This window comes from Lagopus muta, chromosome 3 (genome assembly GCF_023343835.1).
Source record: "Lagopus muta isolate bLagMut1 chromosome 3, bLagMut1 primary, whole genome shotgun sequence".
Classification (NCBI taxonomy): domain Eukaryota; kingdom Metazoa; phylum Chordata; class Aves; order Galliformes; family Phasianidae; genus Lagopus; species Lagopus muta.
The window spans coordinates 68369954-68389211 of record NC_064435.1 but is presented as its reverse complement, the minus strand read 5'-3'; the positions used below and the strand labels follow the sequence as shown (position 1 = coordinate 68389211).

The window sequence follows — 19258 nt, the reverse complement described above, 5'->3', positions numbered from 1 at the left end:
TTCGCAGGAGGACATCCCCAAGTGGACAATTACAAATGTTTTTAGTGCCAAGAAGTGGTTATTCTTGACAGAGTTTACAGGCTTTCAGTTTCAACACAGCTGTTAGCCTCACATAGAAAGTCCCATAACATGTGCCTGTTTTAGGCTTAAGAAATGGCAAGTGAAGCATTTGTTTGGAATGCGGTTTGTAGTGAGGCTAAGTAACTTACTGTTCAACTCTCATAAGCTACCTGAGCAGTAAATGACTTGCTGCACAGTAAAGAATTCACAGCAGGAGAACATGTCACATCAGTGAGTAGGGGGAAAAGTAGATAGAATGAGATTTCCTTTGTGCACGTAATCCTAACGTGAGATGCAGTGGGACAAAGGCCATTAACAAGATTACACCAGAAAAATTTCCAGATCTCAAGCATAAAGACATTTATATTCACAGTTTGAGAAGGCATATAAGGTAATCCCTGAAGAAAAAATCCCTCCGATCATGATTTCTATGATCTTGCAAACTCAAAAACCCGAGATACACCCAATATTTAAGGATGTTAAAATGGATACATTTTGAAAGCAGGTTGAAATTACAGGGAGGAATTTAAAAATTCTATAGAAAACTAAAGATTTTCTCAGGGGATTTGTTATTCTATCCCTTCCTAAGAATATTGTCAGGAACTACCTCTCACTCCTTTGCACTCTCATTATCAAGGGACCAAAACCACAACTATGAAACCAACAGCTGTATTGGTTGTTCCCTTCCTAAATACAAAGAACAGCATGCAGATGGCACCCATCCATTCAACGTCCCAATTCATTCTGAAGATGTCTGGCACACACATTGAAATTGCTGCTCAAATTACCCGTCAAACAATGGGATAAGGTCAAATATTACCTGATTACGTTCCCCATAAAAATGTACATAAGAGTGACTGGTCTCCAAAGTTTATTAAAAATCAAAGAATAGAAAACTTTACATAAAAATATGTCAATTTTAGCTTCCACATAGTTGTCCACACAAAAAATTTAAACATGATTTTTTTTTTCAAACCTGTAGCACATAACCACAGTGATAGCCAGGCCAATTTATTTGGTTCACCATGACTGAAGTGTTACATGATACCACTTTTAAATGAATTTCACTTTAAAATGGACGCTAGAATAAGACACCAACTAAAGCCTTTGAAGGCTCTTTAATGTAGTTATGCTCAATATTGCTAGTGTGTGAAGACTAAGCAGTACAGGCTCCTGTAACAGCCCTTAGATATTATTTATGAATCAGCTCACAATTTTTTTTTTGTTTAAAATTGTGACGAACCTGGAGCATTAAGACAAACTTTTTGCAAACATATGCACTACTCTACTTTGGAATGTTGCCCTCTCTCCCCTCAAAGACCTGTTTGACAGATTCAGTAATAACATGAACTACTTCTGCTTCAAAGGCATACAGCATATTAAAAAGCTTCATGCTCGACACCTCATTTTACCACTCGGATATCAGTTTTAAAACCTTCTCTATCTGTATACAGTATAGTCCTGTTAACAGGATTCTTCAGCTTTCTCTGCTAATGGATTTATACAACTGATCTGTAGTTTTCTGTATAGTTTAAGAACTCTCGCTAAAAAAACAGGAAGTCAGAGGGCATGAGACGTGACCTACTCCCAGGACAACTGTGGTGCTTTAAAAACTCAGGGTTAGGCAGGATGTACATTTTTTCAAAAAGTTAAAGACAGTGTTTGTCATGGCAATACACACTTGCATAGTATACCTGTATGCATCTGTAAATTAAGTGCCAGCCACTCATACTGCGTACAACACTGGGCTGTGCTCTCCTGCAATACATTAAAAGATACTTCTCATAATGCTTAGAGCAGCTGAAGTACTTTTTATATATTTGCTCTTAACAGAACTAATGCATACTGCTATACAGATTCCTTAATGGAATCAACATATTTCCTTTCTCCACATTCCTTAAGCCGGGTACCTCCATTTAATAATGTTGTTTGAACCCAAACATTAACAGGTTACATTACTAAAATGCATCAAAGCATGTAGTTCGCCGCTTTTTAATTTCACATCGGGACTTGAACCAACCTTCTCCCCTCCCTCGAAAGTTTTACTTCTGGTACTAAGAATGCTGGATTTGTCATCTATTAAAAGGAATAAAATTAAAACTCATTGGTCAGAGCAAGAAGACTGTAGAGGCCAGACAATGAGCTAAAAAAACATAGGGTCGAAATGCTTTGGAGCTTAATACCTTCTTAAAACTATAAGCCAAATCGCTCTTCCACTGTGAATCAAGAAGCCTCAAATATTACCAAATGTCATGTTTGTAACACTGCTCAGACAACCTGCCAAAACTATGAACCCAACTTAGATAATGCAACCTGGGAAAGGATCTGTAAATTAAAAAACCTCTTCCCCTTAAATATAACTTATGTGACAATATGAAATTAAATTAAAATTCCAAGTTATTGCACAAATTATATCTCCAATATTTACAGAGCAAAAAATCCTGAACTTTGAAACAAACAGGACTGCAGCAAATTTATTTTTTTGAATTCCCAACTCGATTTGCTGCAAAGAAAAAAAAAAAAAAAAAAAAAAAAAATCGAAGGGGCTGAAGTTTCCTTCACTTCCAAAATAAAAGAAAACAGAACCCACATAGGAACAGATGTAGCCACAGCAAAAAAAGCCACAGCATTTGTAAATGTCCTTGCAGTTCTACTGTCAGAGCTGCTTCGGCACCGTATGAACCATTGTGGGAAGGCAGAAAAACAAAACTTCCACATTTAATAAGGCTTCACAGATAAGCACAACTACTTCTTGAAGATGGACTGAACCACCACACAAAGAAACATGCAAAGAAGTCAGCTGCAGATATTTGGCAACACCAATAAAACGATGTGCTGGACGCTGGTCTCCATCCCCTAAGTCGAGTGGCACTCGCTCAGTTTGTCTGAACAGGGAAGGTCATTTTGCCATCTGCCATTATCTGCTCAGACTAATAGGTAAACTGTCTCTGTGTTTTTTTCTTCTCCATATATTACGATTGTACTGGTGGTGTCCTCTGTTACCAACTGGTTGCCTCATGCCTCCACTGTTGACAGGACTGTAGCTGTTGCCTTGGTTATGAGTTCCTTTCATGGAAAACTTCATCCCAGTGTGCTGTTAAAAAACACAAGACATACACTCAGTTTAGGCATACAAACAACTGAAACAAAGTACGTATTACCAGTGGTATTTCCTCAACATACAAGTCATTCCCACAGAATACTGCTTGAAGCAACTGATCTTTCCATGCTTGTCTGATTTTAGCTGCACAAATCCAAAGGCACTAACAGCCTGTTTTCTGAAGTAAATGTCCTGCAAATGAAATGGTGTAGATTTAAAAGCATCCTTAAAAACCTCTGATCTGAGTATTAAATATGCTCACCATGCATCACCACTATAAAAACAGACCTTCCACATTAAACACTAATTGTAACAGACATGTCTCTAGAAGATTCTTGGAAAGAATATAACCGAGTGAAATATCCAGCAAGACTTCCAGAAATATAATTATTAAGGAACATAGGGGCATCACTACATGAGCTAATGCAAAGGACAAGCCTGCTCTACTTACAATTTCACTTAACTAAATCAGTAAACTAGCCATGACTTTGGAAGGAGCTGGGCCTAATCTGACAAATCTTATTTGCCTGCTACATACCACGCATCCAGACCAAGGCAAAATAACTATCAGGAGTGTAACATGACACTTTCTTTGGGAGAATCTCTAATAATTTGGAACAGCAGCTGCTGAAAAGGCTTAATAACAACCGAGTTCAGTGTTTTCCCTACCATTTAATACCACCTTGAGTTGTGTTATCATTTCCCTACATACTGAGACTCTAAAAATACCTGCAGCTTAAACACAAGCAACTTTTTTTTCCTGAGGAGTGAAAGACATTATTGTGAGAACACAGACTGCCTTTAAAAAAAAAAAAAAAAAAAAAAAAAGCATTTTGTCTAACTTAAGTGATTTAGTAGAAACACCACAAAGTTAACATAGGGCAGCTGTTTAGAACATGAAATAACTGCAGATAGCTTATTAATCTGTATTTCCAAACAAGCGTGGTGTCAAAATAAATATGAGAACAACAAATTATCATTGAAATTATTTAAGGAATAATGCTATACAAAGCTTTTTGCTATTAAATTATAATTAGGAGAGATGCTGAACATCTACAGAAAGACATGGGGAAGAACAGTATTGAAAAGAAAAGTTAACCGTACAATAGTAAAAAAAAAATAAAATAAAAACAACCTTTTTTCATATGTAAGGAATGCCCTACAGTGACCTAAACATCCTTGAATATTCAATTTTTAAACTCCCAGGACAGACATGTTAAGTGTTGTCAGAATAGCAATGGCAAAATAACCAAGGACAAAGACAAAAAGAGAATGAAAGAGAAAGAATCCTTCATCTTCAGAGGCGAAACTCAAAACGTGTCTACTGAAGTATGTTGTAAAGCACCTATCAAGAGCTATTCATTAAAATCAACAAAATAAGCTGAAAAAATAAAAACATTCTATTTTGGCAAGTCGCCTTTCAAACAAACACCACCTTTACACATCCTTCTGAGGCAGTGTTGAAGTTCAATACGTGTATATCTGACTCTCGAATCCATAAGCAAAGCTCTACAGACATGTATCAACTAATTTGCTTAAATAAAGCCAAGACATTTCAAGTGATCAGTCATTCAGTAGTCAAAACAATGAGGACAGTTCTGTTCCTTAGTTACACTTCACTATGTAAAAAAAAGGAGATAACTCTAGTTTTGCTACTGTAAAATCAGAACAAAGCTCTGACCACAGAATCTACTCAAGCCTATTATCTTCAGCTGTAAATACAAAGAACCTGGCAACTTAATCCTTAATTTGAGTGTTCAGAAAAAAATAATGGCACACTGGCAGCAGTGCTTCACTCAAATCAGGACAGCCAAACCCCATTGAAAACAGGGTAATTAAGCCTATCTGTATCCTCAAAGTAATTATACCACTAGTTTGTTCAAGATGTAATCAAATTTTCAAAAAATTGCTACATACTTATTTCACTGCTTATTTATTGGGTAAAGGAAGTTTGCTGATATCTTTTTGAAATTCCCAGAAGACTATTAACTCCATCTAGTCCACACCATTCTTGATGTCCACATGCTCCCTCCCAGTCACTGAGAGATGGCATGTCTACCCAGACAGTGGCTGAAGAGGGATCAGATAAGCAAAAAAGCAAGCCCTCTAACTGCAATTCGCAGACATCTTCAGTTTAAATGTTCTGATAATTTCCCTTACCAAGGAGTAATCTTTTCTACCAACATATGGCTGCTCATTCAACAATTAAGTGACAGAAGTGATTGGGGGGGTCTGAATTTGATCTTCCACGAGTAAAACCTGCTATATGTGTAGAGAAATCTCAGAAACCTGCAACTAAAACAAGATGGGGAAAAACTTTATAACATACCAGGCTCAAAAAATTCCCAGATGTTTTAACAGAAATTTAAGAAAAGGTCGCTCTCAGCTTTTGTCCCAGATAACAAGTCTGGTAGAAATTTAAATATTGAGTAACGTGCTTAAGAAAACAAACTTTTCATCTTAAATAGGCCACCCAATCAGGAAGACTGAGTGCACAAGGCCCTCTATAAATAGATAAGAGCAGCTTCTCTTACCTCACAAACATGGTCCTCCTGGAGAACCTTCAACCACCCCAGTATCTCTTAGATGGACAACACAGCAGGGCACCAGCAATCAAAGAGGTTCCTGGAATGTGACAATAATTTCTTCCAAGTAGTACAGGAACCCATGAGAAAAGAAGCTATGCTCGACCTTGTCCTCATCAATGAGAAGGGTGAGTAATATGAAGCTCAGTGGCACCCCTGGCTGTAGCAACCACAAAAAATGCAGAGTTCAAAACCCTTAGGGTGTCAGAGTGTGTGCAGCAAGCTTGCTACTCTGGACTTCAGAAGAGCAGATTTTGAACTCTTCAGGGAAATGCCTGGCAGGGTAGCATGGGAGAAAGCTCAGGGGCCCAAGAAAGCTGGTCAGTATTCAAGGACCATCTCCTCCAAGCACAAAGCAGTGCATCCTGAGAAAAAGGAAGACAGGCAAGAATGCCAGGAAGCCTCCATGGATCAACAAGGAGCTCCTGGACTTGCTTATGCTCAAAGAAAGTCAAGAGGGAGTGGAAGCAGGAACAGGTTACCTGGGAAGACTACAAAGAAGTTGTCTGAGCAGCCAGGGATCAGGTTAGGAAAGCTAAAACTCAAAGAATTAAATCTAGTCACGAGACATGAAGGGGAACAAGTCGAAATTCCACAGATATATTGGTGATAAAAAGCAGGTCAGGAAGGACGTGGGCCCTCTCCAGAAGGGAAGTGGAGACCTGATCACAAGGGATACGAAGAAGGCTGAAGATTTCAGTAACTTCTTTGCCTCAGTCTTCAATTGGAAAGAGCTTGAGACACACTGGTCAAGTTGCAGAAAACAGTGGTAAAAACCTGGAGAAGGTAGATCTGCCCTGCTGTAAGTAAAGATCAGGTTCAAGACAATCTAAAGAACCTAAAGATGCTCAAGTCCATGGGACTCAACGAGATCCATCCACAGGTTCTGAGGGAACTGGCAGACCAAGTTGCCAAGCCACTATTCGTCATATTTGAAAGGTCAAAGCAATCTGGTGAAGTTCCCACTGACTGAAAAAAGGGAAAAAACTCTCATTTTCAAAAAGGCAAAAAAGAGGATCCAGGAACTACAGGCCAGTCAGTCTCACCTCTGTGTCTGGCTAGACCATGGAGCAGATCCTCCTGAAGGCCTTACTAAGGCACACGGAAAATAACGATGAGGTGACTGGTGGTAACCAACGTGACTTTACAAAGGGCAAGTCATGCCTGACAAACTTGGTGGCCTTTTATGAAGGTGTAGCATTAGTGGATGAAGGGAAGAGCAACTGACAATATCTGCCTGGACTTGTGCAAAGCACTTGATACTGTCCCACATGACTTCCTGGTCACCAAATTGGCAAAAAATGGATTTGATGGATGGACCATTCGCTGGATAAGGAATTGAACTGGATGGCCACGCTCAGAGTTGTGATCAACAGCTCAATGCCCAAGTGGAGACCAGTTCAAGCAGTGTTCCTCAGAGATCAGTACTGGGACCAGTGTTATTTAACATCTTTGCAGGTGACAAGGACAGTGGGATCAAGTGCACACTCGGCAAGCCTGCAGGTGACATCAAGCTGAGTGGTGCAGCTAACACACTAGAGGGAAAGGATGCCATCCAGAGGGACATGGACAGGCTTGGGAGGGAGGCCCATGCCAACCTCATGAAGTTCAACAAGGCCAAGTGCAAGTTCCTGCACTTGGGTCAAGGCAAATCCAGGCACAGATACAGGTAGGGCAGAGAATGGCTTAAGAGAAGCCCCGAGGAGAAGGATTTGGGGCTATCAGTTGACAAAAGACTCAAAATGAGCTGGCGATGTGCACTTGCAGCCCAGAAGGCCAACTGAATCCTGGATTACATCAAGAGAAAAATGACCAGCAGGTCAAGGGAGGTGATTCTGTCCTTCTCTGCTCTTCTGAGATCCCATCTGGAGTACTGCATCCAGGTCTGGAGACCCCAACAAGGACAAGGACACAAAGATGATCAGAGGTTCTGGAACATCTCATCTCTCCTACGAGAACAGACTGAGAAAGCTGCACCTCTTTCTTCAGCCTAAAGAGAAGGCTCTGCAGGGACCTTACAACTGCCTTCCAGTAACTGAAGGGGGCTACAGAAAAGCTGGAGTGGAGCTTTTTGTCAGGGCATGTAGTGACAGAACAAAAGAAAATGACTTTAAATTGGAAGAGGGTAGATTTAAACTAGATATCAGGAAGAAATTCTTTACTGTGAGGGTAGTGAGTCACTGGAACAGGTTGCCCAAAGAAGTTGTGGATGCCCCTCCCTGGAAGCATTCAAGGTCAGGCTGGATGGGGCTTTGAGCACTCTGGACTAGAGGGAGGTGTTTCTGCCTATAGCAGGGGGTTGGAACTCTGTGATCTTAAAGGTCCCTTCCAACCCAAACCACACTATGATTCTATGACATATATAAGCAATTTTACCATACAAAACTGCTGACAAAGACAGTCAGTTTTAAGCCAAAAATAAATCACTTCAACATCAAAAATAACATAAACTATATAAGTAACAAAGCTACAGCCCAAACAGTTTCTGAACCTTTGACCGTTAGCTCCTCCAAAATAGGGAGAAAAAAGGAAAGCTATGAAAATGAAGTGTCAGAACTGTTAAGTTTAAAAAAAATCCGCCTATACATACAGCACTCGATATGTACATAAGGATCTACAAAGGTAGCCAGCTTAGGAAACCTATTATTACATTATTAATACTACTGGATTAACAGTCACAACTGAATCCATTCTTCAGTTGATAGGAATTGTCATCATTGAAGCTTGTATATTTCAGTCTTATTACATGTAAAGTATTAGTGTAGTATTTTGCAGAATTTTACTGTACTATTTAGCATTAATACCTTAACAAACAGCCTCAAAATCTTCCCAAGTTCTTTTCAATTTTTCACCTTATTTCCAAATTCTTTATGTTAGGCCCACAGCAGAAACCACAACACACCTGTTTTGAGGATTGACATCCACTTTCCCATCTCTTAAGCACAACATCTGGAAATACACTAAAATACATTCTGTGTGCAGGTAACACTTAACTTGTTCTTTAAAAAAAAAATCTCTGTTTCACAGAGCAATAGCCTAACGAATATTTTGATCATTAAAACACTACCAATAAACCAAGTATCAGGCAATGGTTCATTAGCCTCATTACTTTTAAGCTAACATGATTATATATAATATTTATATTAGCTACCTGGTCATATTTTGAATCTGTTAAAACTTAGATCTGGTCTGTATTTAAGATGCGCTTAAATATTTAAGATGTAGTAAAAGTTCTTACTCAAGTTGTTTAAATCTGGGAAAAACGAGCCTAAAGCACTACAAATATCAAGAGATCCTTCTCCCTTTTGAACCCTTTGTTTGTGCTTACTAGCTGAAGTCAGCTAGTTTTCAACTGACAGCATAACGATAAGTTTGTATTTATGCATTCACAAGCCAAATCTCATTTCTTGTCCAACAAAAGAAAACAGCATTTATGCAACAGAAAACAACTTGTACAGAGTACAGAAAGAGCACAAACAAGTTCCATCACTTCTTACCTGCTAACACTACAGAATCAGAAGACTCAAAGTCATGAGGGAACAGCTGAGTCGAAACAAACAATGAGAAGACAGAACTCATACTGTAACTTTGCTACTATCTTGAGATTGCCATTGTTCTTTTATCCAAACACCTTTTATTAAGTATCTCAGGAGATAAATTTTCTGACTTAACTCTATTTTAGAGCTTAAGACAGATTTCTTATTGAGATTTCTCAGCTTTTACTTGGAGAAAAATTTCAGGACACAGGCCCACCAGCACTCTCCAAACAATGAGTTCACATCAATATGGTCAGTGTGAAAAAACAGGTAGATGAAATGCATATGCATGTATTTAAACCAATCTGAGATAGAAAGGAGCATTCTGACAGTGACATTGGAAGACAAAGTTATGCTAAGCAAACTGATCAGATATTACCTCCACATTTTCTTCACTTGTTTTTTTTTTTTATTATTACTTATGATGAAATCCTGTTCATCCTGTTTTTAGAAACTGCTCTTTAGAGTTTCAACCAGCCTTTTCTTCAACTGAAAAAGTACTTCGGAAGCAGACACTTGGAAAATCTTGTTCCCAATGCCACTATATTTTGAGAAACTATTAGATGTTAACAGCATCAGAATTGTCATTGGGACAAAGCAACACCTCCCACAATTGTTCTAGGTGAGAGCAAACTCTGAAGTATTTTAGCAAGTGAAGCATAAAAGGTTAGATTATGTCATTTTAGCACTAGCATTAAAGTTTCATTTTCCTAGTTGTCTTCTTCCTTCTGAAGTCACTAGTGAATGCTGCTATGAAATTCTTAATGACCACATTAGCAACTAGGTTTGAATGTCCTTGGTGGAGCTTTTCTTGAACAGAACAGACACTCTGGAAGCTAGTCCAGCAGGACCAGTACTTGCTATCTTGAATCCTTTTGAATCAAATAAGCACTCGTAGGATAAAAACAATGCAACATTAAAAAAATTGGACCTAAAAAACTTGTAGTTTGTTCTGTCTTCATCCATGACTTCTCAAAGTAGCCACCATCAACCCAAGAAATTGAACAGAACTTAACCCATTTGTAAATAGAAGAAAACTGTCCTTCTCCTAGTGTAAAGTCACCAGGTATTTTTTCTCCCTTCCATTCCCCTGGACATGTATACCAGTATTGTTTTTCTACTCCAATGGAGAGCACTGGTTCATAAATTGTTTTGTTCTCCCAAAAGAAATTTCAAACTGCTTTGTCAGCAAAGTAGAATGATTACCAAGGAAAAACACTAATAATACTGAAAAGAACATAGATCTTTATAAGGAGCTTAATTAGACCCTGAACTACCTGGAATTTCTCCAATTAATTATGCAGTGTATAAATAGAACTGTTAATCACTCCAATACTTTTTCAAACAAGAAAGTATTAGGAAGATCTAACAGCAGAGAATTTGTCTAGAAGGCTGCTACTGGTTCAAAGTTCTTGCACCGGCACTTCTTGCTTCTACAGCAAGTACCGAAGACCTAGGTATAGCTTCCTGCGAATAATGTAAGGTCTTCAAAGACAACAAGCTGAACTGAGGGAAAAATAATTGCCAGGGTAGATGCTGAAGACAAATGGACAATGGAATGCCTTTCAAACACTTTTCGGATAGAGGAAAATACCTGCTGTTAAGGAGGCCTATCAATTCAAGACTATCAGAATAGAAACCCTTCCAGCTATTAATACGTGCATATTAAATCTTATAAATGAAGACTGTGCTAGTTTGAGTAAAGTTAAAGCTAATCCAGTTCATTCATTCTCCAAAATGTTGCAAATGAAAAGCATACATTTACCACATTCTGAGTAGTGTGATTTCAGTTCCCACTTGGACTTGGTTGGTTGCAATCTTCATCTAAAAGAAGAGTTTACTCCACAACACAAACTCTCACTAAATTTACTGTAGAAAAACAATTGCTTCGGTAGGTAGCAAGAAATTCTTCAGAGTTAACATGATCCTGAAGTGCAGATCCTTATCTTTCAGAAGCCAGAGATAAACTCCAGTTTTAAACATCTATGTATTGTACAAACTATTGAAGAAAAGCTAAGTAATGCTGCAAAGCACTTTTCTTCAAAGATACAAAATTGCAGCTAAGGTCACTCAACATCCACTCAACAAATTGCCTCTTCACAACCTAGTCAACTCCAAATCCTAACTTGTTTTTCACCAATAACTGCAATTTGATTCTGTTTTCACACAATTTTGACAAAGTTAAGCTACAGGACACCTCATCATTGAAAAGAGTTGCTAAAGGAAAGAACAAGACGGAATAAGATTACACTTTACATGAGTTTAACATGAAACTGAAATTAAGAAAACTGAATGAATCATTCAGGAGATTAAAACAAAAATCATACTTTGAGATACAAGTAGGGACTTGCTGTATGACCGTGGATTGCAGAGGAAATAGATGGGGAAAGCATGTGATGGAACAATTTCCAAAGATTAAAGGTATTGAGCATCTACAAGGAAATAGTGGAATACCAACAGTATGCAGAGCAACAGTAATCCGATCTAAACAAAAGGAAATGGGTCTTGAAAAACACTTCTGTCAAGTCCTTTAAATATGTGTGTAGCAACTTGGAAGACTTTGCTGTCAAGCTATAATATGCCATAACTCAAGGCTAGTATTACTGAACATGAAAAAACTGTTCAGATAGAACTTCTTATACAGCTGAAAGTTCAAACCAAGCACTGATTTTTTTTCATTCTATAGTAAGTGGTAGGTGCCATCTCTAGACAAACTCACAAGCTGAATGAAAAATATACCCTTATATACCAGGCTTAAAGTGTTTTGATCAGCACCACAAAGTCCAGCTAGAGGTCAGCAACCAGTGGTCCATTTCTGCAGTTGATGCCAGGCCAATACTAACATCTTAATTAGTGACTTGGATGACAGGATAGTAACCCTCAGAAACTGAAAGGAGAGCTAATAAACACAACAACTGTGCTGCCAAACCTTGTCAAATGAGTGGACAAATGAGTTGATAGGTACTTCATGAACTTCAAATTTAACACTGCCCATGAGAAGGAATAATCTCGTACATCGATACGTGTGAGGCATTGACCAGGTGGAAAACAGCTTTAGTGTAACACAACCACAGACAACAGACAAGTTGAACTTGAGTCAGCAACATGCCCTCATATCAAGAAAGGTCAACAACATCCCAAGCTGCATTACATTAAGAAGAGTATCACTACAAGGTGAGAAGTGATCCTTCCCTTCTACTCAGCACTAAAGAGGCCACATCTGGAGAGCTATGTAAAAGTCCAGGCTTCCCGGTACAAGAGATGTAGGCATACTGAAGTGAGTCCAATGAAAGTCTGTGAGAATAAGACACTGAAATGTTTATCATAAATGAAAAAGATGTCAGAGCTCCATTGTTTACCCCCAAAAGGAGAACTCTGAGGGGTAGGGATCATACTGATGGATCTCAATACCTAATGAGAGGATTTAAAGTAAATGGAGGAAGGCTGTTCTCAGTAAGAGTAGAATGCTTAGTAAAAGAACAAGGAAAAATGGACATAAGTGTGAAAAGTATTTTAAGACTAAATTCAAGACTAAACTTTTATTTAGAAGTGGGGTCAAACACTGGAAGAGTGTTTGCCTGACCAGTCAGTCTAGTGACTTTCTATGATAGTGTAACTGCATCAATGGACAAGAGCCACTGATGTCATTTGAATTTCAGCAAGGCTTTTGACATGGTTAACCCACCCATTCTCCTCAGAACTGGAAAGAAATGGATTTGACAGGTGGACTGTTGAGTGAAGGAGGAACTAGTTAAGAAATTACACTCAAGAGTGGTGATCAATGGCTGGGTGAAGATCAGCAACAAGTGACATCCCTCAGGGGTCAGTACTGCGACCAATGCTCTTCAATATCTTCATCAGTAGTGCAATCAAGTGCACCTTCAGAAAGTTTGTAGATGATATCAGCCTGTTTGTTGCAGTCAACACGCCTGAGGGATGGGATGCTATCCAGACAGACCTAGACAGGCTGAAGCAGTGGGTTCAGGAGAACCTCATGAGGTTCAATAAATCAAGTGCAAAGCCTTGCACCTGGGTAATGGCAGCCCTCACTATCAATACAAGCTAAAGGATGAAAGTACTGAGCACAGCTCTGTCTAAAAGACATTAGGGGTCCTGGTGGATGGCAAGCTAGACATCAATGAGTAATGTGCTCTCATAGCTCAGAAGGCTGACTGCATCCTGGGCTGCATCAAAAGAAGCATAGTCAGCAGGGCAAGGGAGGTGATCCTGACCCTATACTCTGTGATGGTGCGACCTCTTCTGGAGGTACCGCATTCAGGTGTGGAGTCCTCAGTACAAGAAAGTCATGGATCTGCAAAAGCACGTCCAGAGCAGGGCCATAAAAGTGATCCAAGGGATGAAACACTTCCTCTCCAAGGACAAGCTGAGAAAGATGAGGCTGTTCAGCCTAGAAAAAAAGGCTTTGGGGAGACCCAATAGCAGTCATTCAGTATCTAAAGGAGTACTTAAAGAAAACTCCTTATCAGAGTCTACTGTGATAGCACATGGGGAAACAGTTTCAAACTGAAAGGGGGGGGGATTTAGATTGAAGAGGTGAAAGTTGTATTTCTTGGTTTTGTTTTTTGTTTTTTTTGTTTGTTTTGTTTTAATAAATAAGAGCAATGAAACATAGCAACACACTGGTTGCCCAGAGACGTGGTGGATACTCCATCCCTGGAGAGCTCACTTTATGATTTTTGGGGCAGGGGATCCCTTCTTTTTGTCAGGCTGGATAGAACTCTGAGCAACGTGATCTTAGCTGTAGATGCCCCTGTTTATTGCAGGGAGTTGGACTAGATTACCCTTGAAGATCCCTTTGAACAGAAATAATTCTATGATTCTAACACATTGCCCAGAGAGAAGGTTAGGAGGGGATTCTCATTGCTGGAGTTACTCAGAAAACGTGAGCAAGTTGCCCTTTGATGAGGACTGGACTAAATGAGTTCAAAGTCCCTTCCAACCAAATACTCAGACTCAGTTTAAATACTTCACAAATCTCAAAGCAGAAACTGAAGCAAACATCCTGTGTCATAATCCCACCCTGGAAGTGTTCAGTGGAGCCAGCCTAGATGATAACTTTCACTATAGCTCATACAGTTTCAATAATCAAGATTGAGGAGCATCTTGCTATAGACAGATGCACCAAGGCTGTAAGGAAAAGCTAAAGATCTTTCTTCTCTTTGTACATTAATAGATGTTAGCTAAAGTAATACTGCAGGCTAATTAGGTAACATACCGTCTGTCTCCCTGCACATTTAACATTTGGGTATACTTCTTGGAAATATGCCCAGATTTTTTCCTCCATCTTTAAAATTATTACAGAAGGTTACAAGTGGAGACAAGTTTGTTCTAGCAATTCAGAAATCAAGGCCACTAAACACACCCAGACAAGGCAGTAGTATTTCTTCACATCCAAACACTAGCTTAACAGATATATCACTTGTGAGAAGTTTCTGCTTTAAGAAAACGAAATTAAACAGCCTAGAGATCTGCAAATATCCCAGTAGTTTGGGTACTGGAATTCTCAAATATAGATCAGTCAGATGTCTGACATTGCCTATCAGGTTATTCCTAGGGGTGAGTGAGCTGTGGAAGAGCTCCAAACATCTCAAACATTTCCCACCCTTTCTTCTTCCTGTGCTTCGCACACGGCAGTTAAGTAGCTTAATGGTTATATGAAAATCAGCACATACTACATCAAGTATATTTCTAGAGGTTTTTAGCACAGCGCAAATGATCTATGACTCTGATTAGATCACTTTCTCATAAAAAGGTAGCTCCATTCAGTTGGCTCATACCTGATTACTGGCGGCCATTATCAAGGTTCTCGTAGGCGCAGATTGGGGTTTACCACTGGGCATAGGCAATGCTGGTGGTAAACTGGCCATAAGTTGAGTCGGTGCTTGCAGACTGAACTGGTAAACATTAGGAGCTGTGCAAGGTGGTGTATCAGAATCCTTTTGGCAGAGAAAAAGGGGAAAAGAAAAGCAACTTTACAGAAAATACAGCATATACAGTCTATGAATGTGAAAATGCATCCAAATATAATCTCTCATGAACACTGTAAAGATTCTTTCAGTGGTAAGAAAATAGAACATAAACTAGTACTATGTTTATTTCACACATCTAGCAGTTTAGACTAAGTTAAACTGAATCTGCATTACAAAAACAAAGTTAGCAGGTCCATGGTGATAACAAATCAGTTCTGGTCAGCTCATCTAAGGCCAAGTAAAGCTCTCTTCTACCTAATTAGAATTACAAGGTAGAAACTACATCTGGAAAAAAACAGTGCAATAGTGACAGTGAAATGAGGACTACAATTGCAGGTGTCATGATAGAATCAGTCCTCAGAACAGTGTTATGCACTGTACTTAACTGTATGGAAAAGTTACTCAAACTCTTACAGTCTCCTCTCATTCAACCCACCAAATTAGAGCTCCACCTACCAAGAAACAAGGAGATGGCCAATCAGACAAGACTAACATATAAGCACTAGTTATCTGCTTCAATACTAGTTAGGAGTTCGGAGTTAGGAGTTCTCATCACTTTCCATTGGAGGTATGCACAGTTCTTCAAAGGAAAGCAAAATGGATGCAAGACAACAGAAATACTGTAATGGAGCTCACTACCATATTTCTTACTCTTCCTTCTTCAAGCCTGACCAACAGCAATTGCATATGCATCATAAGCAGAGTTAACACTGCACATCTGGGGCACTCAAGAGCACTCAAGCGAAGAGGCAAACACGGATCCAGAAGTTTACAAATACTCTTGACACTTCAGATCCATGTCTGAAAGACGAGCTCTGGCCCTCACCAGTATAAGGGCTACAGAGATTACACTGTCAAAAGACAAATACAGGAATAAGATCCCCCTAATGCTTTTAGCTAATTATGTAGCCACAGTATGCAGGATGAAGCTACAGTAACTGCAGTAAGCACCTAGGTAAGTTCACAATCTCTTTATTGGTCCTTTGAATGCCTATTGCCTATTGTAGCCCTTCACAAAAATACCTGAAGAGATGCTTTTGGAAACAGATACAGCTTTATTCTACTGACAACTTCCCATTTTAAAACCTATTCTTTAAATCAATTTCAACTTCCCAAATAAAAACACAGTATTCAAAAGGAAGATTTCTACTATTCATATCTCTGACTATATAGAAGTGTTCAATTTACCTTGTTGTAGGTAAGGAAAAAGCATGGAGGAGAAACAACAAGCATTACTGAGGAAGCCAGATCAAACTGCAACTTTTGCTTGACTAACAGGATCCCTAGTTTTCTGTTTAGGCAGAGATAGTGAAACAACAAATGTACTGAAATGATCTCATGTTGCAAATGCCCCTTCCTAACATCAGGAACCCTTTACTAACTAGGTCTCACCATAAGAGTTTATTTAAATTCCATTAACAACTCAAGGGTTAGATACAAGTTAAGATGCAAGGTAAAGTTTATAGATATACCCATCCTTCAGCACAATAGTTCACTCTCCACTAATATCATGTGATTTAATTATATTTACAGGTATCCTTTCCAAAATCTAACTGCATGGAAGTAGTGTTTTCTGCTTTGTTTCATGACATTGCTAGACAATTCAACCTTTTCAACTAACAACAGCTACTATTCTAGGAATTCAATTTTCAATATTTGTTTTAAATACATGGACCAAACAAGTTTTAGAATCTCAGTCAATTTTTGTAATTGTTCCTCTGAGGAAAAAAAAAAAACCTAACTAACCTAGAAGTCAATAATAAGAAATCAAAACCTTTAACAAGGGAATGAAAGTGTCTTGGTAGCATAATATACACAAGTTGTCCCCTATAAACGTACAAGAATGAACTAGAGATCTTGGCAAAGATATTCTTACTATCCCATTCTCCGGCCTTCTTCCATCAGTTTCTCACTTTCCTACAACATTCAGGAGTTGGAAGCTGTAAGAACAAGTACTACTTCTATACAAATTGTATTCTTTGAAAGGAAAGAACTGAGCACTGGTGCCTATAGTTGGAACTTTACTGTAAAGATTTTTTCCACATGCTCCTCTCAATGTGTTATTACAACATCAGGAGCAAAGTGATCTAATGGATAACCGCTGCCATTCCTACTCCTTTCACTTCTTCCATTATTGCTCTCTCCATTGTACTTGCATTAACATTTGCCATTATGAGCCAATTCTGAGGCAAACCACAGAAACAGCAATCTCCTTTTTCTAGTTTTACCCTCTGAATCAACTCACCACAAGTTCAGCTGAGTATGAATGCAGAAAAACCCAAGGAGCAACTAAGCAAAGTCATCCCTAGAAAGAACAACTAGTGGATTTACTGAGCAGTAGTACGAAACCACACTCCTTAGAGAAAAAAGTAACACTAGCAGAAATTCAGGCATTTCAAAGAAGTTCAGCCAAAGCACTGAAGAACTTCACTGTATAACCTTGCTTGAATGGCTTTAGTCCAGCACACTCAAATCTTGTTGACAAATCCACATACTTCCAAGGTGATGTGACGTGTGTCAAATCCTCATCCCATTTCACCCCAGCTTGTGCCATTTCCCTTTTTGGTAGGTGGAGCCATAAGTTTAATAGACCATGGTATAATAAAATAGAAGGAGATCAACATTTGCCTATGGAATGTCACAGGACAGTGAATTTACATCAATAAAAAAAGTTGCACCCTTCCTATTTGCTAATCTAAAAGTCTTTTTATTTAAATTTTTATTATATATATATTTATATTTTTATATATTTTTATATATAAAGCGCCTATCACCTGATTGATAAACATTCTTTGGAACCATTTTGATGGCAGGGGTAAGAACAGGAGTCAGCCTGCCAGAACCTCAGCATTTCTGTTTCCAACCAATTGAAAAAAAAATTAAAATAAAAGCCACAAGACTTTGCTAATCTATAAACAATACAAAACCTCAAACAAGATGCAACTGATTTTTCTGTCCTTAGTTAAACTGCATTACAAAAACAAAATATGTTTGTCATGCTAAAAGGAAAGGGGGGAAAAGTGTAAGAACATATATAACAGAAGCAAACTGAAAAATATACCTCCAAAACTAGTAGTGGTTTCACAGAAATACAACTGAAGTTAATCTAATTAGAACCTCCCAGCATTAAAAATACAAGCAAAGTGCCCCTTTAGCCTGTGTTATCTTCTCCAATGCCTGCAAAATTACTCATTTTAATCATTATTAAACAAAAGATATTTCCCCAAAGTGTGTCATTTCAAACTTCCTTTATTATTCCTACTACTTTCATTTCATGGGTTTTCAATTGGCCTGAATTGATAAGAGTACCATAACATTCCAAATTTTGCAGGTAAATGTTTTTCAAATTAAGCATTCAATTATAGCACTTACTAATGCAAGTTGAGCATATAAATGTTCAGTTTAGGTTTTCTTCCATCCTAAAATGGCTTTGGCACCTCTTTTTCAGGTGAGGTAATATTAATATATGGCAAGAATATAATTAGCTGGAGGTGTCAAGAAGTAGCCTAACTCATGAAATTGTGCTTCTTTCTCCTTACCTCACAGACACTACAACAGTAAAAACAAGTTTTATTTCTTGATTCACAATTCCTCTGCACCTTCTGTTGCTCAGAATAATTTATCAAATGACCTACTTTTTCAAACTCCACCTCCTGAAGAGTCTACTCTTACATCAAGCGGGTATACATAATAAAAAGCCTGCTCCAGCAACTGAGAGAGAAGAACTGACGAAAGACAATACAGTATAAAGCAGCACATAAGAATATGGGTTAAGAAAACAAAAGCAAAGCATAGGACTGGAGAGTGAAAAAGGAAAATAATCAGGAAAGAGCAGTAATGGCAAAATTCGTTCCACAGAAAGCATCAGAAGCCTCCACAGTAAGAATAGGGAGAAAAGTTTTAAGAGATTTGGGGAGGGGAGGTTTTAAGGTAACTGGCTGCTTTATCTGGAGATAGATTTCAGATAGTGACTTGAGTCAACCTTTC

The 19258-nt window shown here is 38.5% G+C and overlaps 1 protein-coding gene across 4 annotated transcripts in view; it reads right to left on the bottom strand.

Moving 5' to 3' along the window:
• Window positions 1-914: 914 nt before the first annotated feature.
• The window catches only part of TENT4A (terminal nucleotidyltransferase 4A), a 58467-nt gene continuing 40123 nt past the window's right edge, over window positions 915-19258 (bottom strand). The window contains exons 11-13 of one of the 4 annotated variants that reach the window (XM_048940762.1): window positions 15080-15238; window positions 3244-3352; window positions 2998-3154 (exon numbers count right to left, since the gene is read on the bottom strand). In XM_048940762.1, the coding sequence (XP_048796719.1) occupies window positions 3117-3154; window positions 3244-3352; window positions 15080-15238 (306 nt within the window). In that variant the 3' untranslated portion in view covers window positions 2998-3116. Of the gene's footprint in view, window positions 3155-3243; window positions 3353-15079; window positions 15239-19258 lie in introns of all 4 variants that reach the window. The other 3 variants (XM_048940761.1, XM_048940764.1, XM_048940763.1) reach the window with 3 other exon arrangements.